General features: G+C 34.5%; 1 protein-coding gene and 1 pseudogene across 1 annotated transcript; both read left to right on the plus strand.

Annotated features, from left to right (window-relative positions):
- Positions 1-475: 475 nt before the first annotated feature.
- LOC140819261 (hexosyltransferase GAUT11-like) lies at positions 476-10,363 on the plus strand (annotated as a pseudogene).
- A 2,082-nt stretch (positions 10,364-12,445) lies between these two features.
- Positions 12,446-15,121, plus strand: LOC140819262 (putative late blight resistance protein homolog R1C-3). Its single transcript, XM_073179271.1, has one exon. The coding sequence runs from the start codon at positions 12,446-12,448 to the stop codon at positions 15,119-15,121; it is 2,676 nt and encodes an 891-aa protein (XP_073035372.1).
- Positions 15,122-19,692: the final 4,571 nt, after the last annotated feature.

A 19,692-nucleotide genomic window follows, 5' to 3' on the forward strand; every position in this document is an offset into this window, starting at 1 on the left:
ATAATATTATAATTATTTCGGTGGTTTATATTCTATTGGTAAATAAATTGATTTTTTCTTTCAAATAATATATAATAAATCTCACTGTTAAACTGTTGCACCATCAAAATATTAAGTTCAGGGTGATTCAAATATGATCCGATTTATATTTGATGTGAAAAATAATATTTTTTCTGTATAAAAAATAATATTTTCTCATTAGTCGAGTCAAATAAGATATTTATCTCACAAAATTGATTTCTGAGACAGTCTCGTAAGAGTTTTTACATTCAAATAAATATGTGCTTTAAAGCTTATGTTCTTGATATCTATTTGACACTAACATGGTTGTAATTGCAAATGACATTGTATTTCCATCTCAGTACAGGGTGTATTTATTTTCATATTTTGATTTATGAAATCTATTTAATTAATAAAACAAAGAATGATAATATATAATTGAAAAAACATTTTTTTATTGGATGAAATTTTTGAAATGCTCAAAGAACACCAAAGTGCCATGACTGTTCAAAGAACAATGTATGGACGATTGGCTGCCGAATCACTACCCAAGAATCTTCATTGCACTGAGATTCTTCAACTCACTGCTGGTTGACTTCAGAGAAAGTCTATGCAGGTTCTTGCAGACGAAAACAAGAACTCACCACGATTAACGGACATAAATCTTTACCACTTCTGTATATTTTCAGACAATCTTATGGCCGTTGCAGTCGTTGTAAATTCTACTGTTTCAAATGCTGAACATCCAAAACAACTTGTTTTCCATATTGTAACAAATGGAGTAACATACGGGGGGATTCATGCTTGGTTCCTCAGTAATGATTTAAAAGGTGCTGCCATAGAAGTTCAGAGTCTCGAAGATTTCACTTGGTTGATTGCATAATATTCTCCTGTAGTAAAACAAATTCATTCGTGTTGGCGCTAGTCTTGAGCTCAAGTTTCATGGTCCAAAGAATCTTTCTTTACTGAACTACCTTCGGTTCTACATCGCAGAGATTTATCCCCAGTTGGAGAAGGTGGTTTTTCTCGAAGATGGCATTGTTGACAAAAGTATTTGGTACACTCTTTTCAATAGATTTACACTGAAATGTAAATGGGACGGTTGAAACTTGTCTCGAAGCTTTTCACAGATACTATAACTACCTAAATTTTCCAAACAAATTGATCAGCAAGAAATTCGATCCTCAAGCACGTGGATGGGCGTTTGGCATGAATGTTTTCGATTTGATATATCGGAAAAACGCTAATGTGACTGCAAAATACCATCATTAGCAAGAACAAAATGCTGATAAGTCACTCTGGAAGCTTTGGCACTCTTCCTCCTGACCTTTTAGCTTTCTATGGAATAACAGAACCACTTGATCGGCGATGGCCCGTTTTAGGATCAGGGCGTGACATGAATATCGACAACCGTTTGATCGAGGCTGCTGCTGTGATTCACTTTAATGACAACAGTAAGCCTTGACTGAAGTGGAGTATAGACCGGTACAGGCCCCTTTGGGAAAGGTTGGCAGCTGATAGTATCGGTAGCAGCCAAGTTTAGAGCACTTGCAATTCTTTTTTCTTGTTTTGAAGATTTCAATTCTTTCTTATACTTTTAAGAGTTACACACTCTAATATATTTGTTGCATGTCTCATGTTAAACAGTGAACATCCTCTGCTGTAAAACACCAAGGGGTCCGGTCTGTTTTTATCATACTGCACAAGGTGAATTCAATTTAATATTATTTGCTTCGAGTTCGACTCAAAATATTCAAACATATGATTAATCGTGGAGAAAGATATGAAAAGAGCTTTCAAACATTAAAGCAGAAGCTTGCATCCACACCTGTGTTGGTATTGTCCACAGAGGACAAAGATTTTATCATCTACAACGAAGCATCAAAGAAAGGTCTCTGATACCTAGTAAGGAAAAATCTCAAAGGAAAGAGGACAACAGAAAAAAAGACGAGAAAATTTTCTTTAACAAGTACAATATATATAAATTTTATCATATTCTATTGATTTAAAATAATTTAGAAATTCACAATTTTTGAAATTGTGAAAAAATTGTTCGCATGTCAAATAACACAAGCCTTTTACCTAATGTTTAGCTTGGAATTTGTTTGAAATTTCGTATTTGTTGATATACAATGGATCATTTGCTGTTGGCCCATATCATGTGGCAGAGTTTGTGTATGAAAGTCGTGTTTTAGCTTTAGGAAATAAATACGTTTCTTCTTCTATATATAGAGTCTTGTACGAACATTTAATTCATTCAGTTAGACAATTTCTTCATTCATTTTCCAATGGCGGTTATTTGTTTAACATGGTATCAGAGCTTATGGATTTAGCTTCGAGAGATTTCTTCATTCCGCCATTGATCTTCACACGCAGCTGATTTTGGATTCAGTCGATTGAGATCGCTGACCTTTTTTTGTTCCAGCTCCAAGTTGTTCAATCGAGTTGTTCAATTCATGGCAACCACCACCAATTTCAACGATCCCCTATTCCTACATCCGTCGGATGCTCCAGGTATGACGATTATTACTGAACAGTTGACAGGGGTTGAGAATTATGGCATTTGGAGTCGTGCGATGTTAATCGCACTTCGGGCAAAAAATAAGACAGCGTTCATTGACGGAACGTGTGTACGACCTGCGGTAGGAAGTGCTACGTTAAATCAGTGGGAGAGATGTAACGCATTAGTGTTGTCATGGATTATGAACTCTGTTTCAAAAAATATTTTCAGTGGAATTGTGTATTCGAGTGATGCTTCTACAGTATGGTCAGATTTGAAAGATCAATTTGATAAGGTTAATGGCTCGAGAATTTTCTCGATTCACCGAGAACTTGGGCGATTAACTCAAGGCAACACCACAATTTCAGTGTATTTTTGTAAACTGAAGCAGCTTTGGATGAATATAGCTCATTGGTCACCTTGCCGTCGTGTGAGTGTGCTGCCGCAAGGAAGTATGTTGAATATGACCAGCAACATCGTTTATTGCAATTTTTGATGGGCCTTAACGACAGCTATATGCATGTTCGAAGCCAGATATTGATGATGATGCCCTTGCCAACGGTTAGCCAGGCTTTTTCACTGCTTTCTCAAGAGGAGTCTCATCGTAATGTTGTCACCACCACTCGTATGCGAGACAAGGACCAACCTGAGATTTCTTCAATCTTAAGCTCATGCAGAACAAGGCACTCCCACCACACAACAACACAACAGGGCAGGGCACTCCTACCGACAGAAGATAGAAGATATGGCTTACGTTGTGTGTGGACAAGCATTCACAAAGTAAGGGGCTTGATTAGTTTCACCCCAGCTCAATGGAGATATTGCACCTATTAGGAGGTAACACTTTACAGTCATCGAATAATAATGATGTAAAATGTTGCAGGCACCAGACACCAATGCTGTTGTAAACATGGCCGGACAGATTCATGGCAGTGCTCCTACAGATTGGATCATAGACACCGGAGCCAATGAGCACATGACGGGTAACTATTCATTGCTATGTGATCCTAAGTCTTTGCGTGCTTCCCCTAGTTCCGTGAGATTGCCGAATGGTGTTCAACTCTTAGTTAATGCTAAAGGATCTGTCAAATTCCTAGATACCACCATCGTTCACGATGTTTTGTATATTCCTCACTTTCACTTCAACCTCCTCTCAGTTTCTAAGTTCACTAAATCTCATGACTGCTATGTCACATTTTACCCTCATTGCTGTACATTTCAGGACCGGAACAGTGGGAAGATAATTTGGATTGGTAGGGCTCACCATGGACTGTACTACTTAGCACCAGCTTCATTTCGACCCTCTTACGGTTCACATCAAATAACCTCTAGTACACCACACTGTAATACTTTCATTTCATGTACTTCTGTTACTCACAATTTGTGGCATCAGAGATTAGGGCATATGTCCCTCACTAGAATGCAATTGTTGCCTTTTTTATCGAAGAACATCATTTTGTCTCATTGTGGGATTTGTCCTAAATCAAAACAAACAAGATTGAGTTTTCCTACAGTTAGTTTATCCAAAACCTCTTCCTTGTTTGAGCTCGTGCATATGGATATTTGGGGTCCATTTCGCACACCCACATATAATGGAGAAAAATACTTCTTGACAATTGTCGATGATTTCTCTAGAGGCACTTGGACGTTTCTTATGCAATCCAAGTTGGACATCTTAAGACTTCTAAACCAGTTTTTTATCATGGTTACTACTCAATTCTCATTGAAAGTCAAAACAATTCGAACCGATAATGCTTCTGATTTTTTTAAACTCGAGTGTGGATCGCTGTTTACATCACTCGGAATTTTGCATCAAAGTTCTTGCCCATATACTCCTCAACAAAATGGAGTGGTTGAAAGAAAACACCGTCACATCCTTGACTTGGCTAGAGCCTTATCCTTTCAATCGTCCATTCCTCTTCATTTCTGGGGGGATTGTGTTCTCACTGCCGTATATCTCATAAACCGTACTCCCAGTCCTCTTCTTGCCAATAAAACTCCTTTCGAAATCATTTTTGGCAAGCCTCCTTCATACACACACCTAAGAGTCTTTGGTTGTCTTTGTTATGCCTCTTCTTTACATGTCACCCATAAATTCTCCCCTAGAGCTAAGGCTTGTGTATTCTTGGGTTATTCGATTCTTCAAAAAGGATACAAAGTGATGGATCTTGAGACCAAGAGAATCTTTATTTCCAGAGATGTTGTCTTTCATGAATCTAATTATCCGTTTGCTGAAAGTCAAGACCGGAACCAATGTTTCTTGATTCCAACTCCAACTCATTCTTTGATTCTTCCCCACTGGAAGCAGCTGGTCCTGATTTGTCCAGTGACCTGCACTGCCCATCTTCTCTTCCCTTAAGAAGATCATCTCGAAGTGTGCAACCACCCATTTGGACGAAAGACTTTTCTTGTCCCACATTGTCTCATGCCTCCACCACTTCTTGCTGCTATCCTATTTCTAATCATCTTCAATACTCAAATTTCACTCCATCCTATCAAAGTTTTTTGACTACCTTTTCATCCTTTTCTGAGCCACGATCTTATCATGAAGCTATCACGGATCCTAGGTGGAAGCATGCAATGGATTTGGAACTAGCAGCTCTAGACTCCAACCACACGTGGGATATAGTTGATTTACCGCCCTATGTCCAAGCCCATAGGGTGCCGATGGGTATATAAGCTGAAATTCCTACCTAATGGGAGTGTTGATAAATTTAAAGCGCGGTTGGTTGCGAAGGGATACACCCAACAGGCTGGAGTTGATTTCCATGACATGTTTTCTCCTACGGCCAAAATCACCACCATACGTTGTTTTTTCAGCTTAGCAGCGATCCGAGGCTGGAGTTTGTTTCAGATGGATGTCACCAATGCGTTTCTCCAAGGTGACTTAGATGAGGAAATCTTCATGGAGCTGCCTCTCGGCTATCATGTTCAAGGCCACAATAAAGTTTGTCGCCTTCGCAAATCTTTGTATGGGCTTAAACAAGCCTCTCGACAATGGAATCAAAAGTTTGCAACTGTGATGATTGATGCTGGTTTTACGCAGTCCCAACATGATCATTCCTTGTTTACTCGTCATGATGCTCACATTACTACTCTTCTGGTTGTTTACGTAGATGATATTGTCATCACTGGTAATGATATGGCTGCTATTGTTGATTTAAAGAAAATCTTGCACTCTCGACTTGAGCTTCGAGACCTTGGTCTTTTGAAGTATTTTTTAGGGATTGAGGTAGCCCGATCCACCAGTGGCATTCTTTTAAATCAACGAAAGTATACTCTGGATCTTCTTGCGGATGCTGGAGTTCTTGGGGCCAAACCTTTTGATACTCCTACTGAACAACATCAGAAGCTCACCTCCCATGATTTTGATCGTTTGTTTCCTACTACATCAGCTTGTGCCTCTGACAATTTGATTGCTGATTCAGAGTCGTATAGAAGGTTAGTTGGCAGATTAATATATCTCACCATTACTAGACCTGATATATGTTATGCAGTTCAACGACTTAGTCAGTTTATGCACTCTCCTAAACGTACTCATATGGATGCTGCCATGCGAGTGGTCAAATATCTCAAGAGCTCCCCTGGGATGGGTATTTTTCTGCCTTCTCACAGTGCCTTCAAGTTGTCTGCCTATTGTGACTCAGATTGGGCCTCTTGTCCCATGACTCGTCGCTCTCTCACAGGTTTCTGCATTAAATTGGGAGATTCACTTATATCTTGGCGCACAAAAAAACAGAACACTGTCTCAAGATCTTCCGCCGAAGCAGAATATCGCGCCATGGCTACGACTTCTTGTGAGTTGGTTTGGATCCAAGGGCTGTTATCTGATATGGGGTTGGTGTTTGTTGAACCTGCTACACTATACTGTGATAACCATGCCGCCTTGCATATTGCTGCCAATCCCATGTTTCACGAACGTACAAAGCATATCGACATTGATTGTCATCTTATTCGTGATAAGATTAAAGCGGGTTGCTTTCGAACTGCCTATGTGTCCTCCTCGAACCAACTTGCTGATCTTTTCACCAAAGGGTTGGGTGCTGATCAACATCGTTTTCTATTATCCAAGCTTGGTGTTCGAGACCTGTTCCAAGCTTGAAGGGGGCGTGTTGATATACAATGGATCATTTTCTGTTGGCCCATATCATGTGGCAGAGTTCGTGTATGAAAGTCGTGTTTTAGCTTTAGGAAATAAATACGTTTCTTCTTCTATATATAGAGTCTTGTACGAACATTTAATTCATTCAGTTAGACAATTTCTTCGTTCATTTTCCAATGGCGGTTATTTGTTTAACAGTATTATTCAATTTAAAAACCCAAAAAATATTTAAAAAGAAATATAAAAATTCAATTCGTAATATTTAATTAGAAAAATGTTCGTCGAAATGATGGAAACGGGTAATGGGCTGCTGCTCTCACAATGACGATTCAAAGTCGATACCCAAAAAGTCAACTCTTGTGGAAGAAACGGCGATGCAGAAAAGTTATCTCTAATACAACAAAGAAACCACCAGATTGATTTTGGGCACTGAGATATCTGCAATGGCAGCTTATGCATCTCTTCTCTCTCTCACACATATTCTTGATCGATTACTGAGTCATTTAATGCATTTTACCCAATTAAGTATGAAACAAGACTGATTGTTTTATAGCTTTTCTGCATGAATTTCTTTTGGTAATAAAGCTGATTGTATCAGTTATCTGAAGACATCCTCTGATTGTGAACGTTGAACTCAGTCGTTTATATATACTTGGATCAAATCTTTTTATGACAACTCTCGCTTCGCATAATATTATCTTTCAAGGAACAAAGCTATTCTCATCTTTTTCAGACTTATCTCGAAATTCCTTGAGTACTTAAAGTTCAACACAAAGAAAAGTAGCACACGCTTCATAGCAAAAATCTGATCTTTCGAAGATCATCTTGTGCTACTGATTCTTACACTCTTCACAATCGTTACATCATTTATACTTTATCAAGAAGAGTCTGTAATCTGAAAAGAGTCTTTTCAGAACTTTGTGTTTCGCAATCTTGTGAGTTGAGAAACTAAGAGTTTCAGTAGGCCGAAGTGTAAGCCCTTCTGAAGTGGGTGTGTACAAGAGTTGTACTGTAATATCCAAAGTCTTTTAGTTATACCTTCTGGAAACAGAAGAAGGGGAGACGTAGAAGAGTTTATCTTCGAACTTCCATAAACAACTGCTGCCTACTGTTTTATTGTCTTTCAACTATTTCATCAGATTGTTTCCGCATGTTTTATTGTAATCAGGTGAAAGTATACGCACAAGATAAACTATTATCCCTAACAGGATTTTAGTACCTCATCAGAAAAGAAAGAAAAACGAGTAGAGTTTATTCACCCCCCCTCTAAACTCAACTTCGATCCTCAACAATTAATATGTTTAACTTAAAGTTAATTAAAATATATAAATTCGTCATTATACCATTCATATTTATCTATAATACGCATCCATGCATTTTTTGTTATCTAATATTTGATTTACATATGGTTTCAATTTATAAATTTAGCTTAGATAAATTTGTAGATGTTGGTGATTTATTGTATTTGAATAATTGATATATTTTACTATGCATTATTTCACATTAAAAAGTGGACTATTATTAATATTTTTTAAACCTACAATATATTTTTTTACGTTTTATCACAAAAAATGGTAAAGACTTAATTTTTTAAACTTCAAGTTACATGAACATATAAATTTTTTTTAGTGGTTCAGATTTAATTTTTCAAACTTCAAATTAAATAAACATATATGTTTTATAACCAAAAATAATTTATTTAAAAAAATTGATTTATTAAACTTCAAGTTAATAAACATATAAATTTGTGGTTAGTATTTTTTAAATCTAAATATATTTTCTATTTTTTTTTTAACAAAAAATGATTCATACTTAACTTTTTTAGCTTAAAGTTAAATGAATATATAAATATGTCATTATCTCATTTATATTTATCTATAACACTCATCGATATATTTTTGGTGATCTAATATTTGATGCATATGGTTTCAATATATAAATTTAGCTTAAATAAATATTTGTAGATGTTGGTGCTTTATTGTATTTGAAATAATTGTGAGGTCATCACGATGTGAATAATTTTAGTTCTTTATTTTTTGTAATAATAATAATAATAATAATAATAATAATAATAATAATAATAATAATAATAATAATAATGTATTGTGATTTCACCGACTTATTAAAATGAACATACTCGTATAATATTACTCTAACGTTTGTTGATTTGATTGATTTATATATGATTAATGTATGCTCTTACTTTTTTTTAATTTAAGTTAAATGAACATATACATTTTTAGCTAGAGGTTCAGACTTAATTTTTTAAACTTCAAGTTAAATAAAGTTAATTTATTTAATTTATAGATTGATACATCATTATGCATTATTTTCTCCATTATTAGTTAATAATTGATATATTTTTAATTTAATTTAGTTTATTTATTTATTTAATTGATACATAACTATGCATTATTTCAAATAAAAAGTTGAATACTATTAATATTTCTTACATATTTTTTTATTATGCATTCTTTCACATGAAAAAGTAGACTACTATTAATATTTTTTATACGTACAATATATTTTCTATGTTTCATAACAAAAAATAGTTTGAACTTAATTTTTTAAACTTCAAGCCAAATAAGCATATAGGTTATATAAGCAAAAATGGTTCGAACTGTATTTTTTAAACTTCAAGTTAAATGAGCATATAGATTTGTGGTTAGTGGTTCAGAGAGTAAAATATAAATCAAACAAAGAGAAGAATTTTGTTTTCTGTTATACATTTTATTTATTCAGCAATTAGCCTTTTATAGGCAAGTACACATATGGAAAGAACCATAAAAATAGCAACAGCATTTGACCACTAAACCATGAAATAACAAATATACTAAGATAATTATTTTCTGTAATACTTTGTTAATAATAAACAATGACTAACAAACTTTATTTGACAAGGCATATAACTAAGTACTTCGACAAACTTTTAACAATTCAATAATCTCTCCCTTAAACCGATAAGGTCAACATCGGCTTAATAAGAACATCATCCCTCTAATTTGTTTTGTAGTATGTTAATACCAAGTAGCTCCCTTAGTTTATGAAATGCAGACAGTTTCAGGGACTTGGTAAACATGTTAGCTACTTGGTTTTCCTTCTATAATAAATGAGATCAATTGTTTAATTATTTGTGAGGTCACTTAAAATTGATATTTCACATCAATGAGCTTGCTTCTTCCATGGAGGACTAGACTCTTAGATAGTTTTATTGCTGAACTTTTATCATAATAAATTGCAAAAGGATCATGATTCTTGAATTTAAGCTCTTCAAGAATTTTTCTCAACCAAATAGTTGACATGCACGTGAAGTTGATGCAACAAATTTAGCTTCAGTGGTTGATAAAGTAACAATTGATTGTTTCTTCGAAGTGCATGGAACAACCGCTTGATCTAAGAAAAAAACTATATCCTTAAGTTCTTTTTCTATCATCTCGATCTCCTGCATAATCACTATCACAAAAAATCCATCAAATCTGATTGTTCTCCTTTCTTATAGTAGAGACCAAGTTCTTGTGTTCGTTGCAGGCATCGTAAAATCCTCTTAACAGCTTAAAAATGCATTTCTGTAGTATTCTCAATGTATCTGCTTATGAGAATTAAAGAATACATAATATCCGACATTGTTGCTATCAAATACATTAAGCTTCCAACAATTTGCTTGTAAAAAGTGTTGTCAATCTTCTTTCTTTCACAACTTTTTGTTAGCTTCAAACTATACTCTACAGAAGTACTTGCAAAATTGCATTTCTTCATATTAAATTTGCACAAAACTTTTTGAACACGTTTCTTTTGTGAAATAAAAATCTCATAAGTAGATTGAACTACTTCATACCAAGAAAATAATGCATCTTGCCAAGATCCGACATATCAAACTCAACCATCATGGACTTTTTAAAATTTTCAAACATGACACCATCATTTCAGTGAATATAAGATCATTAACATATAAACAAACAATGAGATTTTTCCTTCATCTTCAATTTTGTATAAAGTTTATACTCATATGGACTTTTTTGAAAACTTACCTTACAACATGGGGGCGAAAAAAGGAACTATACTAAGCTCGTGGGATTTGCTTTAGCCCATACAAAGTTTTTTTCAATTTATACACTTTATGCTCATTTCCAACTTAATATAACAAAGAAGTTGATGGATACATATATGTTTTTCAAGGTCTCCATGTAAGAACGCCGATTTCACAGCCAAATAGAAGATAGACCATGAATATTGTGCTACTAAGGCAATTATCAATCTGATCGTATCATGTCTTGCAACTGAGCAAATATTTCTTTATAACCGACTCCAAACTCTTGTTTGTAATCTTTTGCTACCAACGGTGCCTTGAATTTGTCGGCTTTCCATTTTCTTTCAATTTACTCTTGCAAATCTACTTCACACATCGTTTTTGACCTTTTGGAAGCTCGATGAGTTCCCAAGTTTTATTTTTATCGATGGATGTGATTTCAACATCCATTTCCTTTTGATATTTTGATTCTTTGACACCTTCTTCGAAAGTTACTGGATCACAATATGAAAATAGAGCAAATGAACAAAGTAATCTTCAATTTGGTTATTACCAGTTACCTCATAATTTGTCATCCATGTTGCTCTTCTTCTAAATCGTTGAGATCTTTGTTCATTTTCTGTCTCATTGACTGAAATATGTTGATTGATTATTGATTGTTGCTTGTACTCTACAGATTATGCATTCTCCAAAGGATCTGCATTTCTTCTCCATTTTCTCCATCAAAATCAACATGAATTGGTTGTCTAACAATATTTTCATCAACGAAAAACTACTGAGCATCATGAATATTTTTGGCATTGAGATAACTGCATCTACCGATTATCGTGTTAGTGTCTATTTGGTTCAACTTTGAACACACTTCCTTTTCTGCGCATATATTTTACCTTGTTGACTTGTAACTCAACTGAGTTGAGATAAAGCGATTGTATTTTGTTAGCTCAAACTAATCATACCGAAAGTTTTAATAGGGTATTCATTCATTCACCCCCTCTAAACATCTAGCCGGTCCTAACAACATATGAGATTGAGTACATGCTGATAATCATAGACTAAAAAACAAAAGCTAGAGAAATCCACCATTCATTGTTGTCATTGTAATTATTAAATAACAAAAAGACACTTGGTTGTTGTATGTTGTTGAATTAGTTAAATATAATTTGACATAGTATATTGATAAAATAATGAATTCCTTCAAAAGCATTGCTTAAGAATTGATATGTGCATTAACCGATATTCAACAATCGTTTATTAATTATTTAATTTAAATTATTTAAATTGTGTTTGTTTCGTCTTTTTATTTTAATTTCAATTTATTTTATTAATTTATTCAAGTTAATTAAAGAATTTTTTTTAATGTAGATTTGTAATATATCAATTTTGTCGGACGATATCCGTACTTGCTATTAAAACTCGACATGTACACAGAAATAACAAACAAAATTATATAACGAAAAGTAAATTATTTAAAATAAACATGTGAAAACATGTAAATTTCGTATATATAATTAATATGAATTTATAAAAAATATAATTTTCTTTTTAATTTATTATAGCAACTAATTTTATCTCAAATAAATTCGTTTTCACGTGCAACGCACGTGCATTTTTCTAGTTCAATTAAAAAACCCAAAGAACATTTAAAAAAAAAGAAGGGCAATATAAAAATTAATAATTAGAAAAAAAATAATACTGACGGGCTGAATGATTGGGCTGGCAATGATTAGTCAAAGTGGATGCTACTGAAGTCAAATAGTCAACGCTAATGCATAGAAATCACAGATTGATTGAGTTTGAAATCAATCAAAGATCAGCAATGGCAGCTTATGCATCTCTTCTCTCTCTCGGACATATTCTTGACCAGTTATTGCAACACCCGCCACGCCAAAGGGCTGTTCTTGACAAAGCCCAGGTCGACTCTCTGCTTCAAAATATCACTTTCCTGCAAGATTTTCTTGAAGAATTTTCGCTGACAAGGGGGGACGAGATTCAGGAATTGGAGGAAAAAATCGCAAGATCAGCATATGCAGCAGAAGATATGATTGGAAGTCGTGTGGTGGATCTAATTCTTGGAAATGCTGAAGCTGGAAGTCAAAGGAGCTCCACTCTGTCCCGTCAAGATTTGCAAATTTTTCGAAATTCTGAAGCCGAAAGGATAAAGAGAGACATATTTAGCCATTTCAACATCGTTTTAAAGAAAGTGACCCTCCCCGATGTACCCAGTAGTTCCACTCTCTTCAGCCGACATTTGGAGAAAGTAATAGAAGAATTCTGTTCTCTGAAGGAAGATGTGATGAAGATTAAGGAAATTGAAGGGATCAAAATCGTGCTGCAGCCAAGAAAATATGCGACTGGTGGTTCTTCCGTACGAGGTGTTTCCAATAGCAAGAATACTATGGTGGGATTTGATGAAGATTTGATTCAAATAATGGAGACACTCACCGGGGACGAATCAAATCTCCAAATTCTCTCCATCGTCGGGATGGGTGGCATCGGCAAGACTACCCTCGCTAAAAATGTTCTAAAAAATCCATTAATTGTGAACCACTTTGATCTTCGTGCTTGGGTTACAATATCTCAACAATATAGTGAGCAAAAAATCCTTTTAGGCCTATTAAAAGAGATTGGAGTTGAAGAAATCACTCAAGATCATGATGATGAATTAGGATTAACTCTACATAAAAGTTTGTTTAATAGAAGATATTTCATTGTGATGGATGACATGTGGAGTATTAAGGTTTGGGATGGCATAAAGAGTTTTTTGCCCGATAATGGCAATGGTAGTCGAGTCATGGTCACCACGAGACTATCAAATGTTGCTGAAAATTTTCTATCGTGTACCCCTCATCAACTACATTTTCTAGACAAGGATCAAAGTTGGGTTTTGTTTTGTGACAAGGTGTTTGGAAAAGAAAGTTGTTGCCCTCCTGAGTTAGAGGAAGTAGGTAAGACAATTGTGAGAAATTGTAGAGGACTGCCTCTAGCCATTGTTGCCATTAGTGGACTTCTTGCTAAGTCTAGTCGAACAGTTGAGTATTGGGAGTATGTTGCTAAAAACACATATTCGGAATTGACTATGGGAGGTGATGGGCTCTGTTTTGAGGTATTCTCTTTAAGTTATAAGCACTTACCTGTTCATCTAAAACCATGTTTTCTTTATATGGCGATGTTTCCGGAACACCATAAGATTAGAATTTCAAGGGTCGTTAAACTTTGGACAGCGGAGGCGATTCTTAAACCTATGAGATATAGAAGTTTGGAGGAAATTGCAGAGGATAATTTAAAAGATCTAATTGATAGAAATCTCGTTCAGGTTCATGATTATGGTTCTAGAAACAAAATCAAAACTTGCACCATCCATGATCTCTTCAGAGACCTATGCCGCAGGGAAGCACAAAAGGAGAAATTTGTTTGTCTCACTATGATGAATAGCCTCAACAATGATAGCAGAATTATTGATAATAATCGTCGGCTTATTAGTAAGCGAAGCTCCGACGAAGAGGAGTTAAAATCCACGAATTCAAAGCTGAGTGGATTCCGAAAAGTACAAAAAAAAGATCATGTCTTCACTGATGAAGAAATTGTGCGATTAGTTAACTCTAGATTCATAGATTACGATGCTGGAATTTTTTCAAGTCTGTTGAATACCTTAGAATCTCTATCCCAACTATGGAATCTGCAGACTGTTACAATTGCTGGTGTGATGCCAATAAATCTACCTGAAGAAATATGGAAAATGCCACAACTCAGGCATCTAAAAAGGGAAGAAGGATTCTTTAATTTGCCTGATCCTCCGAGCACCAACATAAAAAATGGCAGGGCAGATATTATTATTCTGGAAAACCTGCAAACACTCTATAAGATAAGGAATTTCAGGTGTACAGATGAGGTAGTTCACAGAATCCCAAACTTAAAAAAACTGGGAATTACTTACAAGCCATTCTCCAGTGGCATTGGATGGGATTACCATGAAGTTTACAATCTTTCCAATTTACATAATCTCGAATCACTTATCTTTGACAGTCACGAGAATGTGTTGCGAAATCTCCGCTTTCCACAATCTCTCAAGAAGTTGACTTTGGAAAGGTGCGGAGTGTCTTGGGAAGATTTGACGGTGGTTGGTTCACTGCGTCATCTTGAAGTTCTTGATTTGATGCATTATGCAGCTAAAGGCCGTGAATGGAATCCTGTAGAAGGACAATTCCTTGAATTGAAGTCCTTAAGAATTGAACTTACAGATCTTGTGGAGTGGATAGCAGACAGCTCTCACTTTCCTTGCCTTGAGAAACTGGAACTTCGGTGTCTTAGACGCTTAAAGGAAATCCCAGAAGATATTGGAGAAATACCAACACTTCGATCAATTTCATTAGTACTGTGTAGTGAATCAGCCTATTCTTCTGCAAAGAAGATACAAGAGGAACAACAAAACCTTGGAAATTATGAACTTCTGGTTCAGGTTCCTGTTAGCTGGGTGGGGTACCAGACGAGATGATTGCTGTAATTTGTAAATTTTCAAAAGATCTATCTTTTGAAATCAAATAATTTTTTTTTTATGTTTTCCTTGGATGCTTACATTGTTTTTTTTTCCTTGGAATTCCTCTTGATTATGCGTACTCATGGTTGTATTTTTTCCCTCAGTTCTTACATTACAATTACAATGATAGTCAATTTTTGTTATTTACTTTGATGCATTGCTTAAAAGTATATCAAATTATTATATATACATTCAGGTGTCATTGTGTCGTTACAAAATCCTTGCTCTGCATTAAGAAGTTGATAACACTTTGGCGAAGCACTAGAGTTACTTTATCTGCTGGTCAGTTATATATGATGACCTTTCCCTTGGTTGTTGATCTTGCGAAGAATCTGTCACGACCACCACAACGGGCCAGGCCCAGCAAGGGGGTCCGAAGGCTCTGGTTTACAAGAGGCGCACACACGGCTGCTTTAAGTCCAGGGATTAGGATTCTTTGCCTTATTAGTTTACTTTGAATTTTGATAGGAATTGGTATTTTGGATTTGGTCTGTTATCTTTTCATTTTTTATGCTTATCATCTTTAGGATATAGTGAGCTAGGACTCTTTTGTCTTTATATTCATCCTGCGTGGAATAAAAGTAGGATCAGAAATTTCCAACAAAAGTGTTCAGATATCGCGAAGTTCTCTCTATCGAGCCTCACAATCTCTTTGCTACATGATAAAGATAGCAAAGTTCGTTCTATGACTGCGGCTTCGATAAAATGTCTTATTGAGCATGTGAGTGCACATTCTCTTGGCTCCATTTCTTGAGTACAGTGAGTCGTGGTATCTCGGTGGTAAAGAGAATCTGTGGGGTGCAGCAGCAAGGGTAAGATTAAGCAATTGTTATTGTTTTGATGTGCTTTCCACTGTAAAATTATATTCACTCATTTTTTTAATGTCCCTTTATGAAACCTATTGGCGTCCTCATTGTGTTCCCACAATATGTGGTCGGGAGCAAGAAAGCAATATTTACTGGTTATTCTTTTGATGGTGCGTGCCGTTTTCTTCTTAAAATATAGTCATGCATGGTTTTAGTAATGGACAATTCTGTGTTATTTTGTTGTGCTCAAGTATATCTCTTATTTTCTCTCGAATTCGTTTCCCTTTAGTTGAATGACATTCATGCCTGTTTAACTGCCGATAATCGGATTAGGATTCAACATTCTACTGTTAATGTGTACCGTGTGTAAATATATCTTCATCACTTGAATTGAATGATATACTACACGTAACATTTTATCCTTCCTTACTGTTCAATTACTGGATTGAAATGCTTGAGTTCATATCCAGCTCTTCAACTTCATTTGCTGTTGCACATTATGGTAATATTCGAACCATGTTATATCTCAAACTACTGATCATGTAAATGAGCTGGACGATTCGGGTAGGAGTCGAACTGGTCCGGGCTTGTAAAGCGCCCCCCATCAATGCATCAATTAACCCAGCAGGGGAAGTGATATTTCTTTTTGTTTTGCCCGGAAGTGAAGCGAAGTCATCTCATTTTCAGAGAAGAAAGTTCACATTTTGTACAAAGTTTGTGTAGGGTGTACTGGAAAAGTTGTTTCAGGTGATGTTGTTCTCCCAGATTAACTCATTGCATGTTAACTCATTTTGATATGTCTTGACTGACTTTTTCTTTTTTAGCATGCCGAATGATCTGAAACAGTTAGTACTCGAGGATCGCGAAAGCGTTAGAGTAATCATGGAGAACCATTTCATTCAAGTTTACAAACTAGTAACTAGTAAGGAAAACAAATATCATTGTAAATTTCCACCACTCATCAGCAGACATTGAGTCAGGGGCGGTTGGATACGATCGCTCCCGTCAATTTTTTAATTTAATTGATTAGGGGTCTAAAATTAAGTATATTTTTTCACCTTCCCTCGTAATATTCGTTCTTGACCTCTCTAAATTTTTTTAAAAAAATTGCACCTCCAACTTCCATTTTCTGGCTCCGTCCATGCTCATCAGTTGTCGATTCTACCGAGTTACTCGAAACTAGGTGGTTTTGTTGGATCTTGGCACAAGAACACTGGTGAGATTATGTCGTTGGTGAGCTATCAAGATGGACGAAATGGTTAACTGTTGCAAATTAATGCATTTACCTGAAAATTTTTAAAAATTAACTAAATTATCATACATTCTAAAAATAAAAAATTTCGAATTCATTAACAATGTAACATGCAATTTTTCAACCAAAAGCAAATTGATTGTATCTAATATTCTACTCTCATAATTATTTTTTCCTCCCCTCAATTAATCGTGCATGAATACATATATATTATTATATTATTCCCATCATTTATAAATCCTCTTAAATATTTCCTTCTAATTATTAACACTAAATATAATTACTTAGTTTATATTATTCAAAATTTATGTATATATATAAAAATTATCAATTAATAATGGGCAAAAACTTATGTGAGACGATCTCACGGGTCGTATTTATGAGACGGATCTCTTATTTGGGTCACCCATGTAAAAGTATTACTTTTTATGCTAAAAGTATTATTTTTTATTGTGAATATGAGTATGGTTGACCTGTCTCACAGATTATGATCCGTGAGACGGTCTTACATGAGACTCGCTCTTAATAATGATTGTACAAAGGAAGAGAGTGTTAATTCAACTTCAATTTTTTAAAATAAATTACAACAAAAAAATCTTCATATAAATACTCTGAATTTAATTTTCAATAAATTTTTTAATGATTTATTTGTGTTAATCATAAAATGTGTTTGAGATATATTTCACAGGTCGTTAATTTTTTTTATGTGAGCAAAGAAATGATAATAAAATTAAATACTTTAACTTTAATAGATTATTATAGATTGAATCGTAATGATTATTTTTTCAAAACAAATAAATAGATATTGAGTGAGTTTCATGTGAGATCGTCTAAGGTATCTTAATCTGTGAGACGAGTCAACTCTACCCATATTCACAATAAAAAGTAATAATTTTTCATGGATGACCCAAATTAGAGATTCGTCTCACAAATACGACCCGTGAGACCGTCTCACACAAATTTTTATCATAGATATTTTAACTCATATAAATGTTACAAGATAAAATATTTAAATGTAATAAAAATATCTATATTTAAATAAAGTATTGGATTAGTTGATCTTCCAGAAAAAAAGAAAATTGTAAAATATCATCGCTTGAGTGTTATGTGATATATGAAAAATTTAAGAAAACTTTAAATTGTGACTGTGAAATATATTGTCTACATGGCTCTCATCGTGTTTTTTTTATATATTGAAATACCGATAATTTTTTTCACTAATTACTTTTTGGCAAAAACTTATATGAGACGGTCTCACGGGTCGTATTTGTGATACGGATCTTTTATTTGGGTCATCCATTAAAAAATATTACTTTTTATGCTAAAAGTATTACTTTTTATTGTGAATATGGGTAGGGTTGACTCGTCTCACAGATTAAGATCCGTGAGATGGTCTTACATGAGCCTCACTCTTACTTTTTTATGTCGTGTTTTACAATATTTATAATTCAAAATTTTAATTATTATGAAAATCTAGAAGTCCAAGTAATGTGAAACTAAAAAATGAACTTATTTATCTTTCATATAATCAAATTATAGCGAAAATACCTGCTAATTAAGACATTGGACTTTGCAAGAAGCCCACTGATTTATTAGACGCACCACGTAGGAAAGAACCAGCAGTCTCAGCTTTTCTTGGCTGCTGCTTAAATTTTATCCCTTCAGTTTCTTTAATCTTCATCACATCTTTCTTCATAGAAATAATTTTCTTCAGAGAGCCCTGAATAGCTGAATAGCTATGTAAGAAATATTGCTGGACAGATGTGTGTAAATTATAAATTTGTGTTTTAGCAGAATCAAATATTGTGTCAAATGTTACAACATTCGGGACAACATGCAGAGGAAAATTAACGTTTGTAACACAAATTATCTTAAGATAACTAGATGGACAAGATTAAATATACACAAGTATAAATACTTGTGCGGTGCCTCAGGTCAAAAATTAATCACTAGAAAATCAAAACGTTTACAAAACCTATCACCAGTGATCTTTAATGAAATCAATTTTCTCAACACTTTGAGAAAACAAATGCTTTCTAAATGCAAACAACCAGAATAAAAATTATTCAAGAAAGCACAGAATCGGTACAAAAGTTTGAGGCAACAGAACACAATCTTCATCCAACACTTGCACGCGTGTTGTCTGAAGTGTCCTCAACAATCATGGCAATACCCTTCATGGCAGCAACAACGTTGATAATATTTTTCTCTAAAACTTCACAAGGTGCGAAAGTGAGTGTTTTATTGATCAAGCATCGGTCTCTGTCAATGTCCTCCTTTTCTTATTTATAAACATCCTCTCTCCTATAGTTTATCTCCACAAGGTAACATATCAAAACAATGAGAGTTAAATATTGATACCTTATCAAGATAACATTGACATATTTATCTCTTCATCAGTGTTTTTTGTTCCAGATGAACCAGCAACATGAGTTTGATCATCTCTATCTCCCTTTTTTTGTTCAGAGAAG

This window comes from Primulina eburnea, chromosome 18 (assembly GCF_022965805.1).
Source record: "Primulina eburnea isolate SZY01 chromosome 18, ASM2296580v1, whole genome shotgun sequence".
Lineage (NCBI taxonomy): Eukaryota > Viridiplantae > Streptophyta > Magnoliopsida > Lamiales > Gesneriaceae > Primulina > Primulina eburnea.